The sequence below is a fragment of the Dendrobates tinctorius genome, unplaced genomic scaffold (assembly GCF_039654945.1).
Source record: "Dendrobates tinctorius isolate UK_male_01 unplaced genomic scaffold, ASM3965494v1 ptg000237l, whole genome shotgun sequence".
Lineage (NCBI taxonomy): Eukaryota > Metazoa > Chordata > Amphibia > Anura > Dendrobatidae > Dendrobates > Dendrobates tinctorius.
The window spans coordinates 8811311-8832748 of NW_027361904.1; the positions used below are offsets into that span (position 1 = coordinate 8811311).

The 21438-nt window shown below is 52.9% G+C and overlaps 1 protein-coding gene across 8 annotated transcripts in view; it reads left to right on the plus strand.

Moving 5' to 3' along the window:
• Positions 1 to 7286: 7286 nt before the first annotated feature.
• The window catches only part of LOC141060461 (uncharacterized), a 52268-nt gene continuing 38116 nt past the window's right edge, over positions 7287 to 21438 (plus strand). For 2 of the 8 annotated variants that reach the window (XM_073556724.1, XM_073556730.1), the window contains exons 1-2: positions 7344 to 7434; positions 10296 to 10558. Coding sequence is in view for 5 of the 8 variants with exons in the window: in XM_073556723.1 (XP_073412824.1) it covers positions 7317 to 7434 (118 nt within the window). In the remaining 3 variants the exon portion in view is untranslated. Of the gene's footprint in view, positions 7435 to 10295; positions 10559 to 21438 lie in introns of all 8 variants that reach the window. The other 6 variants (XM_073556725.1, XM_073556727.1, XM_073556729.1 and 3 more) reach the window with 5 other exon arrangements.

Consider the following 21438-nt stretch of genomic DNA (forward strand, 5'->3'; position numbering starts at 1 on the left):
TCTGAGGAAAGAGGTAGACACGAAAGGTTGTTTTTGTTTGGACCGTCCCTAGTGTAAGAATCGGGTGTTCCTGTGGCTGCATTTACCAGTTAACAGTCTAAATATGTAACAGTACAGACACAGAGGGCTATTAAATGCATAAAGCATGTGAGAACATGATGTGGGGAACCTGGTTATGGTAAAAAAAAAATTTGAATGAGTCACACAGGGATATTTAGGTTAATGCGTTGAGGCGATAGGCCAGTCTGAACAAATGCGTTTTTTAGGGAACGCTTAAAACTGTGGGGATTAATTGAACTAGCCTGGGTAATGCATTCCAAAGAATTGGCGCGGCACGTGAAAATCTTAGGGACAGGAGGATGGAGGAGGATTATTGAGGATGTTAACCTCAAGTCATTAGCAGAACGGAGGGCACGGGTAGGGTGGTAGACTGAGACTAGGGAGGAGATGTAGGGTGGTGCTGAGCCATGGAGGGCTTTGTGGGTGAGGGTAATAAGTTTATACAGAATTCTGGATACTGAATTCTGGAGTGGATGGGTAGCCAGTGTAATGACTGGCACAAGGTAGAGGCATCGGTCTAGCGATTGGTGAGGAATATGATCCTGGCTGCAGCATTCAGGACAGATTGGAGAGGGGAGAGTTTGGTAAGAGGGAGCCCGATTAGTAGAGAGTTACAATAGTCCAGACGGGAATGAATAAGAGAAACAGTAAGAGTTTTTGCGGAGTCAAAAGTAAGAAAAGGTCGAATTCTAGAAATGTTTTTGAGGAGCAGCCAACAAGAGCGAACCAGTGATCGGATGTGGGGGGCAAATGAGAGCTCGGAGTCAAGTATGACCCCAAGACAGCGGGAATGTTGCTGGGGAGTAATGGTGGAACCACACATGGAAATGGCAATGTCGGGCATAGGTAGGTTAGTAGAGGGAGGAAACATGAGGAGTTCAGTTTTTGACAGGTTCAGTTTCAGATAGAGGGAGGACAATACAAAAAGTGACTCTCCTCTATTCTATAGAGTCATTAGACACAGAGTGATCTATTTCACGTGTTTATTCCTGTTCATGTTGATGATTATGGCTTACAGCCAATGAAAACCCAAAAGTCATTATCTCAGTAAATTAGAATAATTAACAAAAAAACACCTGCAAATTCTTCCTAAGCGTCTAAGCATTTTGTAAATGTTCATAAGGGTGACTTGACACATTTTGTATTCTTTGGCTTGGGAAAAGTTTTCTGCCCTGAACTGGGTAGAAACCGACACAAACTCCTCACCATGCAAGAAGCCATTTGGATCCTGAAATTGGATACTAAATTCCCCAAAGGAACGAACTTTAGAAATGATTTATTTTACATTTATTAAGTTCATTATAAAATTATTTTTTTTTCAATTTTTTGGGTTGTTTCATTGCATTTTTATGTTTTCATTTATTTTTTTTTCCATTCCTGCTTGCTTTTTCCACAGATTCCTTCGTCAGTCGGTATGTCTACACACATGGTGCATAAAGAATGTCTTTATAATTTGATCTTGTTGATTGGTGAGCATTTACTATATATATTTGTCAATTTGTTTTTCTTGATATGCCTAAGACTAAGGGGGCGCAGCATCGCGCCAGGAATGCGCAAGGCTTTTCAATCCACTCCCCTGTTTTTAGGTGCACTTTATGTCTGAGCAAAGGAACAATCATTTTCACCAACCTCGCTGGCGTGCCTGAGAAATCCTTTCCTTTTCTTAGTGTTCATGGGTGAGTTCACCAGCAGGATCGGCACCCACTTGGTTTCATTATTCCCAGCCTCAGCATACAGCTTTCAACGCTACGGTGAAGCTCCCTGACCCACTCTCTTCTGCCAGATAAACTCCCCTTCTGAGAAAGCCGCAAGTATCATTATGTATACTACCTCTTTCATTCTCATTCCCTTTAGGTCCACATAGGCGCTAAATAAAAATATAAATAAAGTGCCTTCGCCACTCGGGGTCCACCGTGCAGAGGATGTAATAACTGCTGCTAGGTGACGGCAGAGCAATCTGGCGGTAGTGTGCACAGGGTTAACTGCACCGCAAAGTGCACTGCACAGACTCTGTTGAACTCAGAGTCCCAGAAACAAAACACAAAAACGCTGAGTCTGTTTGGGATACAGAACTACAGCGCTGCACCCGCGGTATGTTGTCACAGGAGTAACACTAGATGGCGGTACTTACTCAGTCTAGACCTACCGACAAAAGATCGGGTGCAGAGCGTCGCAACTGCACAGAGCTGCTACTGCAGCGTGGCTAGAACAGAGCCGCTGCAAACACGCAGGCGCAATGCTGACGCTAGGCTGCTGAGGCGATGGAGCAATAGCTCGCTGGTGCTGATACTGGCAGTAACTCAAGCACTCTCACAGACGTAGTATCAGAGGGTAGGGGTTTCCAATGAGTCATTCACCAGTCCATGCATCCATCAACAAACATACAGCAGCAGTATGGCTATACTAGCGCATGGCGGAACAGCCAGGTGCGCTTTTTATAGCGAACGGGACCTTCCGGAAATCTCCAGGTCTCCAAGAGGAGCCAATGGGATCCGACACAGGACCTGAACACCTGACTCCCGAACTCCAATGGGAGTTCATCCCATGAGCATGCTCAGACGCAGGAGTGGAGGACTTTGCAGAGGAGAGTGCTTTGCTGCAACTCTCTCCAGAGGCTGTCTCTTCTACAGCAGATGAAGAGCAGGAGACTGCAGAATGTGAAGATCTAGATTTCAGCAAAGGAGAAGCAGAAATCTGACTCCTAACAGTAAGACTAGGTTTATTGTAGGGTTTTGGCAGGCAGGTATATTGGTCTAATATTGGTTTTGTAGTCATTGGTTTATATGCCTTTTTGCTACACTGGGTTAGGCGCTTTTTAAGGATAAAATTATTAAAAAATCATTTTTTATAGGACTTTTCTCAGCAGTATTATCCCTCTGCTCTCCGCAGTATTATTCTCTACCCTCGGCATTATCATCCTCTACCCTCAGCAGTATTATCTTCAGCAGTATTATCCTCTGCCCTCAGCAGTATTATCTTCAGCAGTATTATCCTCTGCTCTCTGCAGTATTATCCTCTGCCCTCAGCAGTATTATCCTCTGCCCACAGCAGAATTTTTAGGGCTGGCGGAACACACCAAATAATATGAAGATGATAATAAGGTGGGTTCGCAGCCCAGGGTCCACCGTGAGGTGTTAACTGCTGCTCGGTAATGGCGGACACAGAATGGCGGTATCGCACTGGACACGCGTGGGTTAAACGCCACCCAGTGTGTAGTAGCGACGGGCTCTGTTGCTTCACAGAGCCACGGTACCACATAAGAGATGCCGTACCCTGTTGACCGTCACAGGGCACAGCTGAGTCAGCGCTAGTGTACGGTCATAAGACTCTGCCCCAAGGACGCAGGGTAAGAGCCGCTCTAGATTCACTAAGCGCACGGCGTCACACCTGCGAACGCTACTAATAGATGCTGGCTACTGTGGAGTGCAGACCAAGTGCACAGTACAGGCAAAGCCACTACTAGGTGCTGAAGCTAGGCCCTGACTCTGCCTCCTGCCTGTACTATCACTGAAGCTAGGCCCTGACTCTGCCTCCTGCCTGTACTATCACTGAAGCTAGGCCCTGACTCTGCCTCCTGCCTGCACTATCACTGAAGCTAGGCCCTGACTCTGCCTCCTGCCTGTACTATCACTGAAGCTAGGCCCTGACTCTGCCTCCTGCCTGCACTATCACTGAAGCTAGGCCCTGACTCTGCCTCCTGCTTGCACTATCACTGAAGCTAGGCCCTGACTCTGCCTCCTGCCTGCACTATCACTGAAGTTAGGCCCTGACTCTGCCTCCTGCCTGCACTATCACTGAAGCTAGGCCCTGACTCTACCTCCTACCTGCACTATCACTGAAGCTAGGCCCTGACTCTACCTCCTACCTCCACTATCACTGAAGCTAGGCCCTGACTCTGCCTCCTGCCTGCACTATCACTGAAGCTCGGCCCGGACTCTGCCTCCTACCTGCACTATCACTGAAGCTCGGCCCGGACTCTGCCTCCTACCTGCACTAACACTGAAGCTCGGCCCGGACTCTGCCTCCTACCTGCACTAACACTGAAGCTAGTCTCTGACTCTGCCTCCTATCGCTGACGCTCGGCCAGGACTCTGCCTCCTATCGCTGACGCTCGGCCCGGACTCTGCCTCCTATCGCTGACGCTCGGCCCGGACTCTGTCTCCTATCGCTGACGCTCGGCCCGGACTCTGCCTCCTATCGCTGACGCTCGGCCCGGACTCTGCCTCCTATCGCTGACGCTCGGCCCGGACTCTGCCTCCTATCGCTGACGCTCGGCCCGGACTCTGCCTCCTATCGCTGACGCTCGGCCCGGACTCTGCCTCCTATCGCTGACGCTCGGCCCGGACTCTGCCTCCTATCGCTGACGCTCGGCCCGGACTCTGCCTCCTATCGCTGACGCTCGGCCCGGACTCTGCCTCCTATCGCTGACGCTCGGCCCTGACTCTGCCTCCTATCGCTGACGCTCGGCCCGGACTCTGCCTCCTATCGCTGACGCTCGGCCCTGACTCTGCCTCCTATCGCTGACGCTCGGCCCTGACTCTGCCTCCTATCGCTGACGCTCGGCCCGGACTCTGCCTCCTATCGCTGACGCTCGGCCCGGACTCTGCCTCCTATCGCTGACGCTCGGCCCGGACTCTGCCTCCTATCGCTGACGCTCGGCCCTGACTCTGCCTCCTATCGCTGACGCTCGGCCCGGACTCTGCCTCCTATCCCTGACGCTCGGCCCGGACTCTGCCTCCTATCGCTGACGCTCGGCCCTGACTCTGCCTCCTATCGCTGACGCTCGGCCCTGACTCTGCCTCCTATCGCTGACGCTCGGCCCGGACTCTGCCTCCTATCGCTGACGCTCGGCCCGGACTCTGCCTCCTATCGCTGACGCTCGGCCCGGACTCTGCCTCCTATCGCTGACGCTCGGCCCTGACTCTGCCTCCTATCGCTGACGCTCGGCCCTGACTCTGCCTCCTATCGCTGACGCTCGGCCCTGACTCTGCCTCCTATCGCTGACGCTCGGCCCTGACTCTGCCTCCTATCGCTGACGCTCGGCCCTGACTCTGCCTCCTATCGCTGACGCTCGGCCCGGACTCTGCCTCCTATCGCTGACGCTCGGCCCTGACTCTGCCTCCTATCGCTGACGCTCGGCCCTGACTCTGCCTCCTATCGCTGACGCTCGGCCCGGACTCTGCCTCCTATCGCTGACGCTCGGCCCGGACTCTGCCTCCTATCGCTGACGCTCGGCCCGGACTCTGCCTCCTATCGCTGACGCTCGGCCCTGACTCTGCCTCCTATCGCTGACGCTCGGCCCTGACTCTGCCTCCTATCGCTGACGCTCGGCCCTGACTCTGCCTCCTATCGCTGACGCTCGGCCCTGACTCTGCCTCCTATCGCTGACGCTCGGCCCGGACTCTGCCTATCGCTGACGCTCGGCCCGGACTCTGCCTCCCGTCGCCGACGCTCGGCCCGGACTCTGCCTCCCGTCGCCGACGCTCGGCCCGGACTCTGCCTCCTATCGCTGACGCTCGGCCCGGACTCTGCCTCCTATCGCTGACGCTCGGCCCGGACTCTGCCTCCTATCGCTGACGCTCGGCCCGGACTCTGCCTCCTATCGCTGACGCTCGGCCCGGACTCTGCCTCCTATCGCTGACGCTCGGCCCGGACTCTGCCTCCTATCGCTGACGCTCGGCCCGGACTCTGCCTCCTATCGCTGACGCTCGGCCCGGACTCTGCCTCCTATCGCTGACGCTCGGCCCGGACTCTGCCTCCTATCGCTGACGCTCGGCCCGGACTCTGCCTCCTATCCCTGACGCTCGGCCCGGACTCTGCCTCCTATCGCTGACGCTCGGCCCTGACTCTGCCTCCTATCGCTGACGCTCGGCCCTGACTCTGCCTCCTATCGCTGACGCTCGGCCCGGACTCTGCCTCCTATCGCTGACGCTCGGCCCGGACTCTGCCTCCTATCGCTGACGCTCGGCCCGGACTCTGCCTCCTATCGCTGACGCTCGGCCCGGACTCTGCCTCCTATCGCTGACGCTCGGCCCTGACTCTGCCTCCTATCGCTGACGCTCGGCCCGGACTCTGCCTCCTATCCCTGACGCTCGGCCCGGACTCTGCCTCCTATCTCTGACGCTCGGCCCTGACTCTGCCTCCTATTGCTGACGCTCGGCCCTGACTCTGCCTCCTATCGCTGACGCTCGGCCCTGACTCTGCCTCCTATCGCTGACGCTCGGCCCTGACTCTGCCTCCTATCGCTGACGCTCGGCCCTGACTCTGCCTCCTATCGCTGACGCTCGGCCCGGACTCTGCCTCCTGTCGCCGACGCTCGGCCCGGACTCTGCCTCCTATCGCTGACGCTCGGCCTGGACTCTGCCTCCTATCGCTGACGCTCGGCCCGGACTCTGCCTCCTATCGCTGACGCTCGGCCCGGACTCTGCCTCCCGCCTGCACTACCTGGCGAGGCTGCACAGCACATGCGCACCAGGGGTCGGGGTTTCATAATGAGTCAGTCACCAGAGACAGTCACACGTGCACACATCTCTCACACGGACGCCCATGGCCGCCTGCTATGAAGCTCGGGCTCCGCGGCACAGGACGGCTCCCACTGCGGCCATGATGGAGGCCACACAGCTTCTCTGCAGAGTCTGTCACCACACGGTGACAATATGGCGGATTCCGTGCGAGCCTCTGCGGTCTCCGCACATAACGTGCATTCCCCTATGTCGGCAGCAGATTCTGCCATTATCCCCCCTCATGGATTCTCCATCCCTGAGCAGCATGGCCTATACACCGTGCGGACAACACGTTCCCGCACTTCCTACAAGTCAGCAATGAGGAAACGCTGGCTATATATAGACTCGGTAGAAGCTCCGCCTCTTCCTATCACATGACCCAATATCCTTCTCCGCCGTAAACCTAAATCACTGCTTAGCTCCGCCCCCAAGTCACATGACCGTCTCCACAGGTCATTCACTAACACTAATCCTATTTTCACCTGAGCTCCGCCCCTTCCAGCACTGGTCACATGGCCGTGACGTCACCAGAGGCCCTTCACCACTTCTCTCATGAGAACCGCCCCTGATCACATGACTGTGACGTCACCACAGGTCCTTCACACGTCTCTCCTGAGCCCCGCCCCCTGGTCACATGACGGTGACGTCACCACAGGTCCTTCACCACTTCTATACTGAGCCCCGCCCCTGGTCACATGACGGTGACGTCCCACAGATCCTTCTCTTCTCTCCTGAGCCCCGCCCCCTGATCACATGACGGTGACGTCACCACAGGTCCTCCCGCGCTCAGTGCAGCCGCTCCGTCCCGGGTGTGCGCAGCTCGTGTTCTCTGGGGTCAGCCAGCAGCAGATTTCCGGTTCCCGCCATTCCGGTGAGATGACAGGAGGGTTTGTGGTGAATCTGAGAGAGGAGAGTGTGGGGGGAGATCAGAGCTGTTCCTGTGGAGTGCAGGATGAAGTGTTTGGGGAGTTTTTTTATTATTTTTTCCAAGTTTAATATCAATCATAAATAAATAAACCCACCAGTCTGTAGGGTGATGTGACTTTGTGCCTCCTCTCTCTCTCCCGTCTGTAGGGTGATGTGACTTTGTGCCTCCTATCTCTCTCCCGTCTGTAGGGTGATGTGACTTTGTGCCTCCTCTCTCCCCCGTCTGTAGGGTGATGTGACTTTGTGCCTCCTCTCTCTCCTGTCTGTAGGGTGATGTGACTTTGTGCCTCCTCTCTCCCCCGTCTGTAGGGTGATGTGACTTTGTGCCTCCTCTCTCCCCCGTCTGTAGGGTGATGTGACTTTGTGCCTCCTCTCTCCCCCGTCTGTAGGGTGATGTGACTTTGTGCCTCCTCTCTCTCCCCTGTCTGTAGGGTGATGTGACTTTGTGCCTCCTCTCTCCCCTGTCTGTAGGGTGATGTGACTTTGTGCCTCTCCCCTGTCTGTAGGGTGATGTGACTTTGTGCCTCCTCTCTCCCCTGTCTGTAGGGTGATGTGACTTTGTGCCTCCTATCTCTCCCCTGTCTGTAGGGTGATGTGACTTTGTGCCTCCTCTCTCCCCCTGTCTGTAGGGTGATGTGACTTTGTGCCTCCTCTCTCCCCTGTCTGTAGGGTGATGTGACTTTGTGCCTCTCCCCTGTCTGTAGGGTGATGTGACTTTGTGCCTCCTCTCTCCCCTGTCTGTAGGGTGATGTGACTTTGTGCCTCCTCTCTCCCCTGTCTGTAGGGTGATGTGACTTTGTGCCTCCTCTCTCCCCTGTCTGTAGGGTGATGTGACTTTGTGCCTCCTCTCTCCCCTGTCTGTAGGGTGATGTGACTTTGTGCCTCCTCTCTCCCCTGTCTGTAGGGTGATGTGACTTTGTGCCTCCTCTCTCCCCTGTCTGTAGGGTGATGTGACTTTGTGCCTCCTCTCTCCCCTGTCTGTAGGGTGATGTGACTTTGTGCCTCTCCCCTGTCTGTAGGGTGATGTGACTTTGTGCCTCCTCTCTCCCCTGTCTGTAGGGTGATGTGACTTTGTGCCTCTCCCCTGTCTGTAGGGTGATGTGACTTTGTGCCTCCTCTCTCCCCCGTCTGTAGGGTGATGTGACTTTGTGCCTCCTCTCTCTCCCGTCTGTAGGGTGATGTGACTTTGTGCCTCCTCTCTCCCCTGTCTGTAGGGTGATGTGACTTTGTGCCTCCTCTCTCCCCTGTCTGTAGGGTGATGTGACTTTGTGCCTCCTCTCTCCCCTGTCTGTAGGGTGATGTGACTTTGTGCCTCCTCTCTCCCCTGTCTGTAGGGTGATGTGACTTTGTGCCTCCTCTCTCCCCTGTCTGTAGGGTGATGTGACTTTGTGCCTCTCCCCTGTCTGTAGGGTGATGTGACTTTGTGCCTCCTCTCTCCCCTGTCTGTAGGGTGATGTGACTTTGTGCCTCTCCCCTGTCTGTAGGGTGATGTGACTTTGTGCCTCCTCTCTCCCCTGTCTGTAGGGTGATGTGACTTTGTGCCTCCTCTCTCCCCCTGTCTGTAGGGTGATGTGACTTTGTGCCTCCTCTCTCCCCTGTCTGTAGGGTGATGTGACTTTGTGCCTCCTCTCTCCCCTGTCTGTAGGGTGATGTGACTTTGTGCCTCCTCTCTCCCCTGTCTGTAGGGTGATGTGACTTTGTGCCTCTCCCCTGTCTGTAGGGTGATGTGACTTTGTGCCTCCTCTCTCCCCTGTCTGTAGGGTGATGTGACTTTGTGCCTCCTCTCTCCCCTGTCTGTAGGGTGATGTGACTTTGTGCCTCCTCTCTCCCCTGTCTGTAGGGTGATGTGACTTTGTGCCTCCTCTCTCCCCTGTCTGTAGGGTGATGTGACTTTGTGCCTCCTCTCTCCCCTGTCTGTAGGGTGATGTGACTTTGTGCCTCCTCTCTCCCCTGTCTGTAGGGTGATGTGACTTTGTGCCTCCTCTCTCCCCTGTCTGTAGGGTGATGTGACTTTGTGCCTCCTCTCTCCCCTGTCTGTAGGGTGATGTGACTTTGTGCCTCCTCTCTCCCCTGTCTGTAGGGTGATGTGACTTTGTGCCTCCTCTCTCCCCCTGTCTGTAGGGTGATGTGACTTTGTGCCTCCTCTCTCCCCTGTCTGTAGGGTGATGTGACTTTGTGCCTCCTCTCTCCCCCTGTCTGTAGGGTGATGTGACTTTGTGCCTCCTCTCTCTCCCCCGTCTGTAGGGTGATGTGACTTTGTGCCTCCTCTCTCCCCCGTCTGTAGGGTGATGTGACTTTGTGCCTCCTCTCTCCCCTGTCTGTAGGGTGATGTGACTTTGTGCCTCCTCTCTCCCCCGTCTGTAGGGTGATGTGACTTTGTGCCTCCTCTCTCCCCCGTCTGTAGGGTGATGTGACTTTGTGCCTCCTCTCTCCCCCTGTCTGTAGGGTGATGTGACTTTGTGCCTCCTCTCTCTCCCCCGTCTGTAGGGTGATGTGACTTTGTGCCTCCTCTCTCCCCCGTCTGTAGGGTGATGTGACTTTGTGCCTCCTCTCTCCCCTGTCTGTAGGGTGATGTGACTTTGTGCCTCCTCTCTCCCCCTGTCTGTAGGGTGATGTGACTTTGTGCCTCCTCTCTCCCCTGTCTGTAGGGTGATGTGACTTTGTGCCTCCTCTCTCCCCCGTCTGTAGGGTGATGTGACTTTGTGCCTCCTCCCCCCGTCTGTAGGGTGATGTGACTTTGTGCCTCCTCTCTCCCCTGTCTGTAGGGTGATGTGACTTTGTGCCTCCTCTCTCCCCTGTCTGTAGGGTGATGTGACTTTGTGCCTTCAGTGCCCCTTCCACCTATGATTGATGAACGTAGCAGGTAAAGTCTCAGTTGAGCAAAGAGCCTTGATGCGCATGTGTTGGGGGTCTTCACCGCCGCTGTAGATAAAGTAGAAAATTTCATAAGAGGAGGAGCGGCGTTACAATCTGAGAGGTGATGCCAAACACGGTTCAGAGACGTCCTTACAACCACTAATCGCTCATTAGAATACAGCGCTGGACAGCCTCATTGGTTTGCTTATAAGGTAAGCGTCAACCTGACAATGCCTGTAGTTTACTTAGCAAAATACTGATGACCGGTTCCCTTTAGTGAGTCTGATGTGCTTGAATAGTGACCTGCACCAAAAATTTTTACTCCAATCCTTGCAGTAAGATTTATGGCGTAAGAAATTCTTCAACTCGTCATTAACCCCTTTCTGATATTGCATGTACTATCCCGTCCACGGGACTCGGGCCCGTATAACCGTGGATGGGATAGTACATCATCGCGATCAGCTGCACTCACCGGGGGAGCGCAGTTGTTCGCGGCCGGGTCTCAGCTGATTATCACAGCTGACACCCGGCACTATGTGCCAGGGGAGGTCACGGACCACCCCCGGAACATTAACCCCTGGCACACTGCGATCAAACATGATCGCAGTGTATCGGGGGCATAGGGAAGAATAGCGCTGGGAGAGGGCTCCCTCCGTGCTTCCCTGAGACCCTCGGAGCAACGCGATGTACTCGCGCTGCTCCGAGGGCCTCCTCCCTGCAGGCCTCCGGATTCAATATGGCCTTCCGGGTCCTGCAGGGAGGTGGCTTTCTCAGGCACAAGGAAGCCTGTGCAGCGGCTGTCAGATCGCTGACCTGACACAGTGTCCTGCAAAATGTCAGATCAGTGATCTAACACTATATAGCGATGTCCCACAGTGGGACAAAGTAATAAAGTAAAAAAATATACCGGTATATATATAATATTTAAAAAATTCCTAAATAAATTAAAAAAAAAATATGCCCAAATAAATTCTTTTTTTTTTTTTAAATAAAAAAACAATGAAAGTACACATATTTAGTATTGTCGCGTCCGTAGCGACCCATGATATAAAATTATCCCACTAGTTAACCCCTTTAGTAAACCCCTTCAAAAAAAAAAAAAAAATGTTTTATCATCATACCGCCGATCAAAAAGTGCCTTAACGTGCAATTAAAAAGACGGATATAAATAACTATGGTACTGCTGAAAACGTCATCTTGTCCTGCAAAAAACGAGCCACCACACAGCGTCATCAGGAAAAAAGTAAAAAGTTTATAGCTCGCAGAATAAAGCGATGCAAAAATAATTTTTTATATAAAATAGTTTTTATAGTATAAAAGCGCCAAAACATAAAAAAAGACCTAAATGAGGTATCGCTGTAACCGTACTGACCCGAAGAATAAAACCGCTTTATCAATTTTACCACACGCAGAACAGTGTAAACGCACTCCCCCAAAAGAGATTAATGAAACTCTGGTTTTTGTTCATTCTGCGTCGGAATAAAAAGTGATCAAAACATGTCACGTGCCGGAAAATGGTATCAATGAAAAAATGTCAGCTCGTCCCGCAAAAAATAAGACCTCAGTGGGTCAAAATATGGAAAAGTTATAGCTCTCAATATGTGTTGATGCAAAAACTATTTTTACAATAAAAAGTGTCTTTTAGTGTGTGACAGCTGCCAAACATAAAAACCGCCATAAATAGTAAATCAAACCCCCCGTTATCACCCCCTTAGTTAGGGACAAATAATAAAATAAAAAAATGGATTTATTTCCATTTTCCCGCTAGGGTTAGGGTTAAGGGTGTGTTGGGGTTAGGGTTGGAGTTATAATTAGGGGGTTTCCACTGTTTGGGCACATCAGGGGCTCTCCAAACGCAACATGGCGTCTGATCTCAATTCCAGCCAATTCTGCGTTGAAAAAGCCAAACGGTGCTCCTTCCCTTCCGAGCTCTGCCATGCACCCAAACAGTGTTTTACCCCCACATATGGGGTATCAGCCTACTCAGGACAATTTGCAAAACAACTTTTGGGGTCCAATTTCTCCTTTTTATTTTTATGGCTTTACGTTATAAACTTCTGTGAAACACTTGGAGGTTCAAAGTTCTCACGACACATGTAGATAAGTTCCATGGGGGGTCTAGTTTCCAAAATGGGGTCACTTGTGCGGGCTTTCAACAGTTTAGGCACATCAGGGACTCTCCAAACGCAACATGACACCCGCAGACCATTCCATCAAAGTCTGCATTCCAAAACATCACCACTTCCCTTCCGAGCCCCGACGTGTGCCCATACAGTAGTTTTCTCCCACATATGGGGTATCAGCATACTCAGGACAAATTGGATAACAACATTTGGGGTCCAATTTCTCCTGTTACCCTTGGGAAAATAAAATAATTGGGGACTAAAAGATCATGTTTGTGGAAAAAATATTTTTTTTATTTTCACGCCCGGGCGTTAAAAACTTCTGTGAAGCCCTTGGGGGTTCAAAGCGCTCACCACACATCTAGATAAGTTCCTTGCAGGGTCTAGTTTCCAAAATGGTGTCACGTAAGGTACATCAGGGGCTCTCCAAACGCAACATGGCGCCCAATCTCAATTCCAGCTAATTTTGCGTCAACCGTCGCTCCTTCCCTTCTGAGCTCTGCCATGCGCCCAAACAGTGGTTCCCCCACATATCAGGTATCAGCGTACTCAGGACAAATTGCACAATAAATTTTGCAGTCCAATTTCTCCCGTTACCCTTGGTAAAATAAATAAAAAATAGACCTGAAGTAATTTTTTGGTGAAAAAAGTTAAATGTTCATTTTTTTCTTTAAAACATTCAAAAAATTCCTGTGAAGTACCTGAAGGGTTAATAAACTTCTTGAATGTGGCTTTCCTTGAGGGGTGCAGTTTTTAGAATGGTGTCACTTTTGGGTATTTTCTATCATATAGACCCCTCAAAGTGACTTCAAATGTGATGTGGTCCGTAAAAAAAAAAAATGGTGTTGTAAAAATGAGAAATCGCTGGTCAACTTTAACCCTTATAACTTCCTAACAAAAAATAATTTTGGTTCCAAAATTGTTCTGATGTAAAGTAAACATGTGGGAAATGTTACTTATTGAGTTTTCTGTGTGCCGTATCTCTGTGATTTAAGGGCATAAAAATTCAAAGTTGGAAAATTACGAAATTTTCGCCAAATTTCCATTTTTTTCACAAACACAAGTCATATCAATGAAATTTTACCACTAACATGAAGGACAATATGTCACGAGAAAACAATGTCAGAGTCACCGGGATCCATAGAAGCGTTCCAGAGTTATTACCTCATAAAGGGACAGTGGTCAGAATTGTAAAAAAGGGGTTAAGGAGACGACCTGTGGTGTCCTGACCCCGTTCCATCCTAGCTCTGCAAAACAGGTGTGAAAATGGCAAAAACTGCAATTTTTTTGGGCAAGTTGTTGTGACGCAGACTTCTGCGATTTATCAAAGAGTTTTCCTCCAGAATTCTGGTGAATTTGAGGCCAAGATATTTAAATCAAAAATGAATTTTCGCTGCCCACTGTGATGCCGGGTTAATTCAGGAAATGATTTTGATATAGGACAAGACTGCGTGTGCTAAATCACCAGAGATATCAGACCCAATGTGAACTTTTTGGTGTTGGTGATGAGCGGAGAGGTGACTTCTGGGACATTATACGGGACGACACTGGAGGATTCTGGGTGATGAGCGGAGAGGTGACTTCTGGGACATTATACAGGACGGCACTGGAGGATTTTGGGTGATGAGCGGAGAGGTGACTTCTGGGACATTATACAGGACGGCACTGGAGGATTCTGGGTGATGAGCGGAGAGGTGACTGCTGGGACATTATACAGGACGGCACTGGAGGATTCTGGGTGATGAGCGGAGAGGTGACTGCTGGGACATGATACAGGACGGCACTGGAGGATTCTGGGTGATGAGCGGAGAGGTGACTGCTGGGTCATTATACAGGACGGCACTGGAGGATTCTGGGTGATGAGCGGAGAGGTGACTGCTGGGACATTATACAGGACGGCAGTGGAGGATTCTGGGTGATGAGCGGAGAGGTGACTTCTGGGACATTATACAGGACGGCACTGGAGGATCCTGGGTGATGAGCGGAGAGTTGACTGCTGGGACATTATACAGGACGGCACTGGAGGATTCTGGGTGATGAGGGGAGAGGTGACTGCTGGGACATTATACAGGACGGCACTGGAGGATTCTGGGTGATGAGCGGAGAGGTGACTGCTGGGACATTATACCGGACGGCACTGGAGGATTCTGGATGATGAGCGGAGAGGTGACTGCTGGGACATTATACAGGACGGCACGGGAGGATTCTGGGTGATGAGCGGAGAGTTGACTGCTGGGACATTATACAGGAGGGCACTGGAGGATTCTGGGCGATGAGCGGAGAGGTGACTGCTGGGTCATTATACAGGACGGCACTGGAGGATTCTGGGTGATGAGCGGAGAGGTGACTGCTGGGACATTATACAGGACGGCACTGGAGGATTCTGGGCGATGAGCGGAGAGGTGACTGCTGGGTCATTATACAGGACGGCACTGGAGGATTCTGGGTGATGAGCGGAGAGGTGACTGCTGGGACATTATACAGGACGGCACTGGAGGATTCTGGGTGATGAGCGGAGAGGAGACTGCTGGGACATTATACAGGACGGCACTGGAGGATTCTGGGTGATGAGCGGAGAGGTGGCTGCTGGGACATTATACAGGACGGCACTGGAGGATTCTGGGTGATGAGCGGAGAGGTGACTGCTGGGACATTATACAGGACGGCACTGGAGGATTCTAGGTGATAAGCGGAGAGGTGACTGCTGGGACATTATACAGGACGGCACTGGAGGATTCTGGGTGATGAGCGGAGAGGAGACTGCTGGGACATTATACAGGACGGCACTGGAGGATTCTGGGTGATGAGCGGAGAGGTGGCTGCTGGGACATTATACAGGACGGCACTGGAGGATTCTGGGTGATGAGCGGAGAGGAGACTGCTGGGACATTATACAGGACGGCACTGGAGGATTCTGGGTGATGAGCGGAGAGGTGACTGCTGGGACATTATACAGGATGGCACTGGAGGATTCTAGGTGATAAGCGGAGAGGTGACTGCTGGGACATTATACAGGACGGCACTGGAGGATTCTGGGTGATGAGCGGAGAGGTGACTGCTGGGACATTATACAGGACGGCACTGGAGGATTCAGGGTGATGAGCGGAGAGGTGACTGCTGGGACGTTATACAGGACGGCACTGGAGGATTCTGGGTAAGGAGCGGAGAGAAGACTGCTGGGAGATTATACAGGACGGCACTGGAGGATTCTGGGTGATGAGCGGAGAGGTGACTGCTGGGACATTATACAGGACGGCACTGGAGGATTCTGGGTGATGAGCGGAGAGGTGACTGCTGGGACATTATACAGGACGGCACTGGAGGATTCTGGGTGATGAGCGGAGAGGTGACTGCTGGGACATTATACAGGACGGCACTGGAGGATTCTGGGTGATGAGCGGAGAGGTGACTGCTGAGACATTATACAGGACGGCACTGGAGGATTCTGGGTGATGAGCGGAGAGGTGACTGCTGGGACATTATACAGGACGGCACTGGAGGATTCAGGGTGATGAGCGGAGAGGTGACTGCTGGGACGTTATACAGGACGGCACTGGAGGATTCTGGGTAAGGAGCGGAGAGAAGACTGCTGGGAGATTATACAGGACGGCACTGGAGGATTCTGGGTGATGAGCGGAGAGGTGACTGCTGGGACATTATACAGGACGGCACTGGAGGATTCTGGGTGATGAGCGGAGAGGTGACTGCTGGGACATTATACAGGACAGCACTGGAGGATTCAGGGTGATGAGCGGAGAGGTGACTGCTGGGACATTATACAGGACGGCACTGGAGGATTCTGGGTGATGAGCGGAGAGGTGACTGCTGGGACATTATACAGGACGGCACTGGAGGATTCTGGGTAAGGAGCGGAGAGGAGACTGCTGGGAGATTATACAGGACGGCACTGGAGGATTCTGGGTGATGAGCGGAGAGGTGACTGCTGGGACATTATACAGGACGGCACTGGAGGATTCTGGGTGATGAGCGGAGAGGTGACTGCTGGGACATTATACAGGACGGCACTGGAGGATTCTGGGTAAGGAGCGAAGAGGAGACTGCTGGGAGATTATACAGGACGGCATTGGAGGATTCTGGGTGATGAGCGGAGAGGTGACTGCTGGGACATTATACAGGACGACACTGGAGGATTCTGGGTAGGGAGCGGAGAGGAGACTGCTGGGACATTATACAGGACGGCACTGGAGGATTCAGGGTGATGAGCGGAGAGGTGACTGCTGGGACATTATACAGGACGGCACTGGAGGATTCAGGGTGATGAGCGGAGAGGTGACTGCTGGGACATTATACAGGACGGCACTGGAGGATTCTGGGTAAGGAGCGAAGAGGAGACTGCTGGGAGATTATACAGGACGGCATTGGAGGATTCTGGGTGATGAGCGGAGAGGTGACTGCTGGGACATTATACAGGACGGCACTGGAGGATTCAGGGTGATGAGCGGAGAGGTGACTGCTGGGACATTATACAGGACGGCACTGGAGGATTCAGGGTGATGAGCGGAGAGGTGACTGCTGGGACATTATACAGGACGGCACTGGAGGATTCTGGGTAAGGAGCGAAGAGGAGACTGCTGGGAGATTATACAGGACGGCATTGGAGGATTCTGGGTGATGAGCGGAGAGGTGACTGCTGGGACATTATACAGGACGGCACTGGAGGATTCTGGGTAGGGAGCGGAGAGGAGACTGCTGGGACATTATACAGGACGGCACTGGAGGATTCAGGGTGATGAGCGGAGAGGTGACTGCTGGGACATTATACAGGACGGCACTGGAGGATTCTGGGTGATGAGCGGAGAGGTGACTGCTGGGACATGATACAGGACGGCACTGGAGGATTCAGGGTGATGAGCGGAGAGGTGACTGCTGGGACATTATACAGGACGGCACTGGAGGATTCTGGGTGATGACCAGAGAGGTGACTGCTGGGACATTATACAGGACGGCACTGGAGGATTCAGGGTGATGAGCGGAGAGGTGACTGCTGGGACATTATACAGGACGGCACTGGAGGATTCTGGGTGATGAGCGGAGAGGTGACTGCTGGGACATTATACAGGACGGCACTGGAGAATTCTGGGTAAGGAGCGGAGAGGAGACTGCTGGGACATTATACAGGACGGCACTGGAGGATTCTGGGTGATGAGCGGAGAGGTGACTGCTGGGACATTATACAGGACGGCACTGGAGGATTCTGGGTGATGAGCGGAGAGGTGACTGCTGGGACATTATACAGGACGGCACTGGAGGATTCTGGGTAAGGAGCGGAGAGGAGACTGCTGGGAGATTATACAGGACGGCACTGGAGGATTCTGGGTGATGAGCGGAGAGGTGACTGCTGGGACATTATACAGGACGGCACTGGAGGATTCTGGGTAAGGAGCGGAGAGGAGACTGCTGGGACATTATACAGGACGGCACTGGAGGATTCTGAGTGATGAGCGGAGAGGTGACTGCTGGGACATTATACAGGACGGCACTGGAGAATTCTGGGTAAGGAGCGGAGAGGAGACTGCTGGGACATTATACAGGACGGCACTGGAGGATTCTGAGTGATGAGCGGAGAGGTGACTGCTGGGACATTATACAGGACGGCACTGGAGGATTCTGGGTGATGAGCGGAGAGGTGACTGCTGGGACATTATACAGGACGGCACTGGAGGATTCAGGGTGATGAGCGGAGAGGTGACTGCTGGGACATTATACAGGACGGCACTGGAGGATTCTGGGTAAGGAGCGGAGAGGAGACTGCTGGGAGATTATACAGGACGGCACTGGAGGATTCTGGGTGATGAGCGGAGAGGTGACTGCTGGGACATTATACAGGACGGCACTGGAGGATTCTGGGTGATGAGCGGAGAGGTGACTGCTGGGACATTATACAGGACGGCACTGGAGGATTCTGGGTAAGGAGCGGAGAGGAGACTGCTGGGAGATTATACAGGACGGCACTGGAGGATTCTGGGTGATGAGCGGAGAGGTGACTGCTGGGACATTATACAGGACAGCACTGGAGGATTCTGGGTAAGGAGCGGAGAGGGGACTGCTGGGACATTATACAGGACGGCACTGGAGGATTCTGGGTGATGAGCGGAGAGGTGACTGCTGGGACATTATACAGGACGGCACTGGAGGATTCTGGGTGATGAGCGGAGAGGTGACTGCTGGGACATTATACAGGACGGCACTGGAGGATTCTGGGTGATGAGCGGAGAGGTGACTGCTGGGACATTATACAGGACGGCACTGGAGGATTCTGGGTGATGAGCGGAGAGGTGACTGCTGGGACATTATACAGGACAGCACTGGAGGATTCTGGGTGATGAGCGGAGAGGTGACTGCTGGGACAATATACAGGACGGCACTGGAGGATTCAGGGTGATGAGCGGAGAGGTGACTGCTGGGACATTATACAGGACGGCACTGGAGGATTCTGGGTGATGAGCGGAGAGGTGACTGCTGGGACATTATACAGGACGGCACTGGAGGATTCTGGGTGATGAGCGGAGAGGTGACTGCTGGGACATTATACAGGACGGCACTGGAGGATTCTGGGTGATGAGCGGAGAGGTGACTGCTGGGACATTATACAGGACGGCACTGGAGGATTCTGGGTGATGAGCGGAGAGGTGACTGCTGGAACATTATACAGGACGGCACTGGAGAATTCTGGGTGATGAGGGGAGAGGAGACTGCTGGGAGATTATACAGGACGGCACTGGAGGATTCTGGGTAAGGAGCGGAGAGGAGACTGCTGGGAGATTATACAGGACGGCACTGGAGGATTCTGGGTGATGAGGGGAGAGGAGACTGCTGGGAGATTATACAGGACGGCACTGGAGGATTCTGGGTAAGGAGCGGAGAGGAGACTGCTGGGAGATTATACAGGACGGCACTGGAGGATTCAGGGTGATGAGCGGAGAGGTGACTGCTGGAACATTATACAGGACGGCACTGGAGGATTCTGGGTGATGAGCGGAGAGGTGACTGCTGGGACATTATACAGGACGACACTGGAGGATTCTGGGTGATGAGCGGAGAGGAGACTGCTGGGACATTATACAGGACGGCACTGGGGGATTCTGGGTGATGAGCGGAGAGGTGACTGCTGGGACATTATACAGGACGGCACTGGAGGATTCAGGGTGATGAGCGGAGAGGTGACTGCTGGGACAATATACAGGACGGCACTGGAGGATTCAGGGTGATGAGCGGAGAGGTGACTGCTGGGACATTATACAGGACGGCACTGGAGGATTCTGGGTGATGAGCGGAGAGGTGACTGCTGGGACATTATACAGGACGGCACTGGAGGATTCTGGGTGATGAGCGGAGAGGTGACTGCTGGGACATTATACAGGACGGCACTGGAGGATTCTTGGTGATGAGCGGAGAGGTGACTGCTGGGACATTATACAGGACGGCACTGGAGAATTCTGGGTGATGAGCGGAGAGGTGACTGCTGGAACATTATACAGGACGGCACTGGAGGATTCTGGGTGATGAGCGGAGAGGTGACTGCTGGGACATTATACAGGACGGCACTGGAGGATTCTGGGTGATGAGCGGAGAGGTGACTGCTGGGACATTATACAGGACGGCACTGGAGGATTCTGGGTGATGAGCGGAGAGGTGACTGCTGGGACATTATACAGGACGGCACTGGAGGATTCTGGGTGATGAGTGGAGAGGTGGCTGCTGGGACATTATACAGGACGGCACTGGAGGATTCTGGGTGATGAGCGGAGAGGTGACTGCTGGGACATTATACAGGACGGCACTGGAGGATTCTGAGTGATGAGCGGAGAGGTGACTGCTGGGATATTATACAGGACGGCACTGGAGGATTCTGGGTGATGAGCGGAGAGGAGACTGCTGGGACATTATACAGGACGGCACTGGAGGATTCTGGGTGATGAGCGGAGAGGTGACTGCTGGGACATTATACAGGACGGCACTGGAGGATTCTTGGTGATGAGCGGAGAGGTGGCTGCTGGGACATTATACAGGACGGCACTGGAGGATTCTGGGTGATGAGCGGAGAGTTGACTGCTGGGACATTATACAGGACGGCACTGGAGGATTCTGGGTGATGAGCGGAGAGGTGACTGCTGGGACATTATACAGGACGGCACTGGAGGATTCTGGGTGATGAGCGGAGAGTTGACTGCTGGGACATTATACAGGACGGCACTGGAGGATTCTGGGTGATGAGCGGAGAGGTGACTGCTGGGACATTATACAGGACGGCACTGGAGGATTCTGGGTGATGAGCGGAGAGGTGACTGCTGGGACATTATACAGGACGGCACTGGAGGATTCAGGGTGATGAGCGGAGAGATGACTGCTGGGACATTATACAGGACGGCACTGGAGGATTCTGGGTGATGAGCGGAGAGTTGACTGCTGGGACATTATACAGGACGGCACTGGAGGATTCTGGGTGATGAGCGGAGAGGTGACTGCTGGGACATTATACAGGACGGCACTGGAGGATTCTGGGTGATGAGCGGAGAGTTGACTGCTGGGACATTATACAGGACGGCACTGGAGGATTCAGGGTGATGAGCGGAGAGGTGACTGCTGGGATATTATACAGGACGGCACTGGAGGATTCTGGGTGATGAGCGGAGAGGTGACTGCTGGGACATTATACAGGACGGCACTGGAGGATTCAGGGTGATGAGCGGAGAGATGACTGCTGGGACATTATACAGGACGGCACTGGAGGATTCTGGGTGATGAGAGGAGAGGTGACTGCTGGGACATTATACAGGACGGCACTGGAGGATTCTGGGTGATGAGCGGAGAGGTGACTGCTGGGACATTATACAGGACGGCACTGGAGGATTCAGGGTGATGAGCGGAGAGGTGACTGCTGGGATATTATACAGGACGGCACTGGAGAATTCTGGGTGATGAGCGGAGAGGTGACTGCTGGGACATTA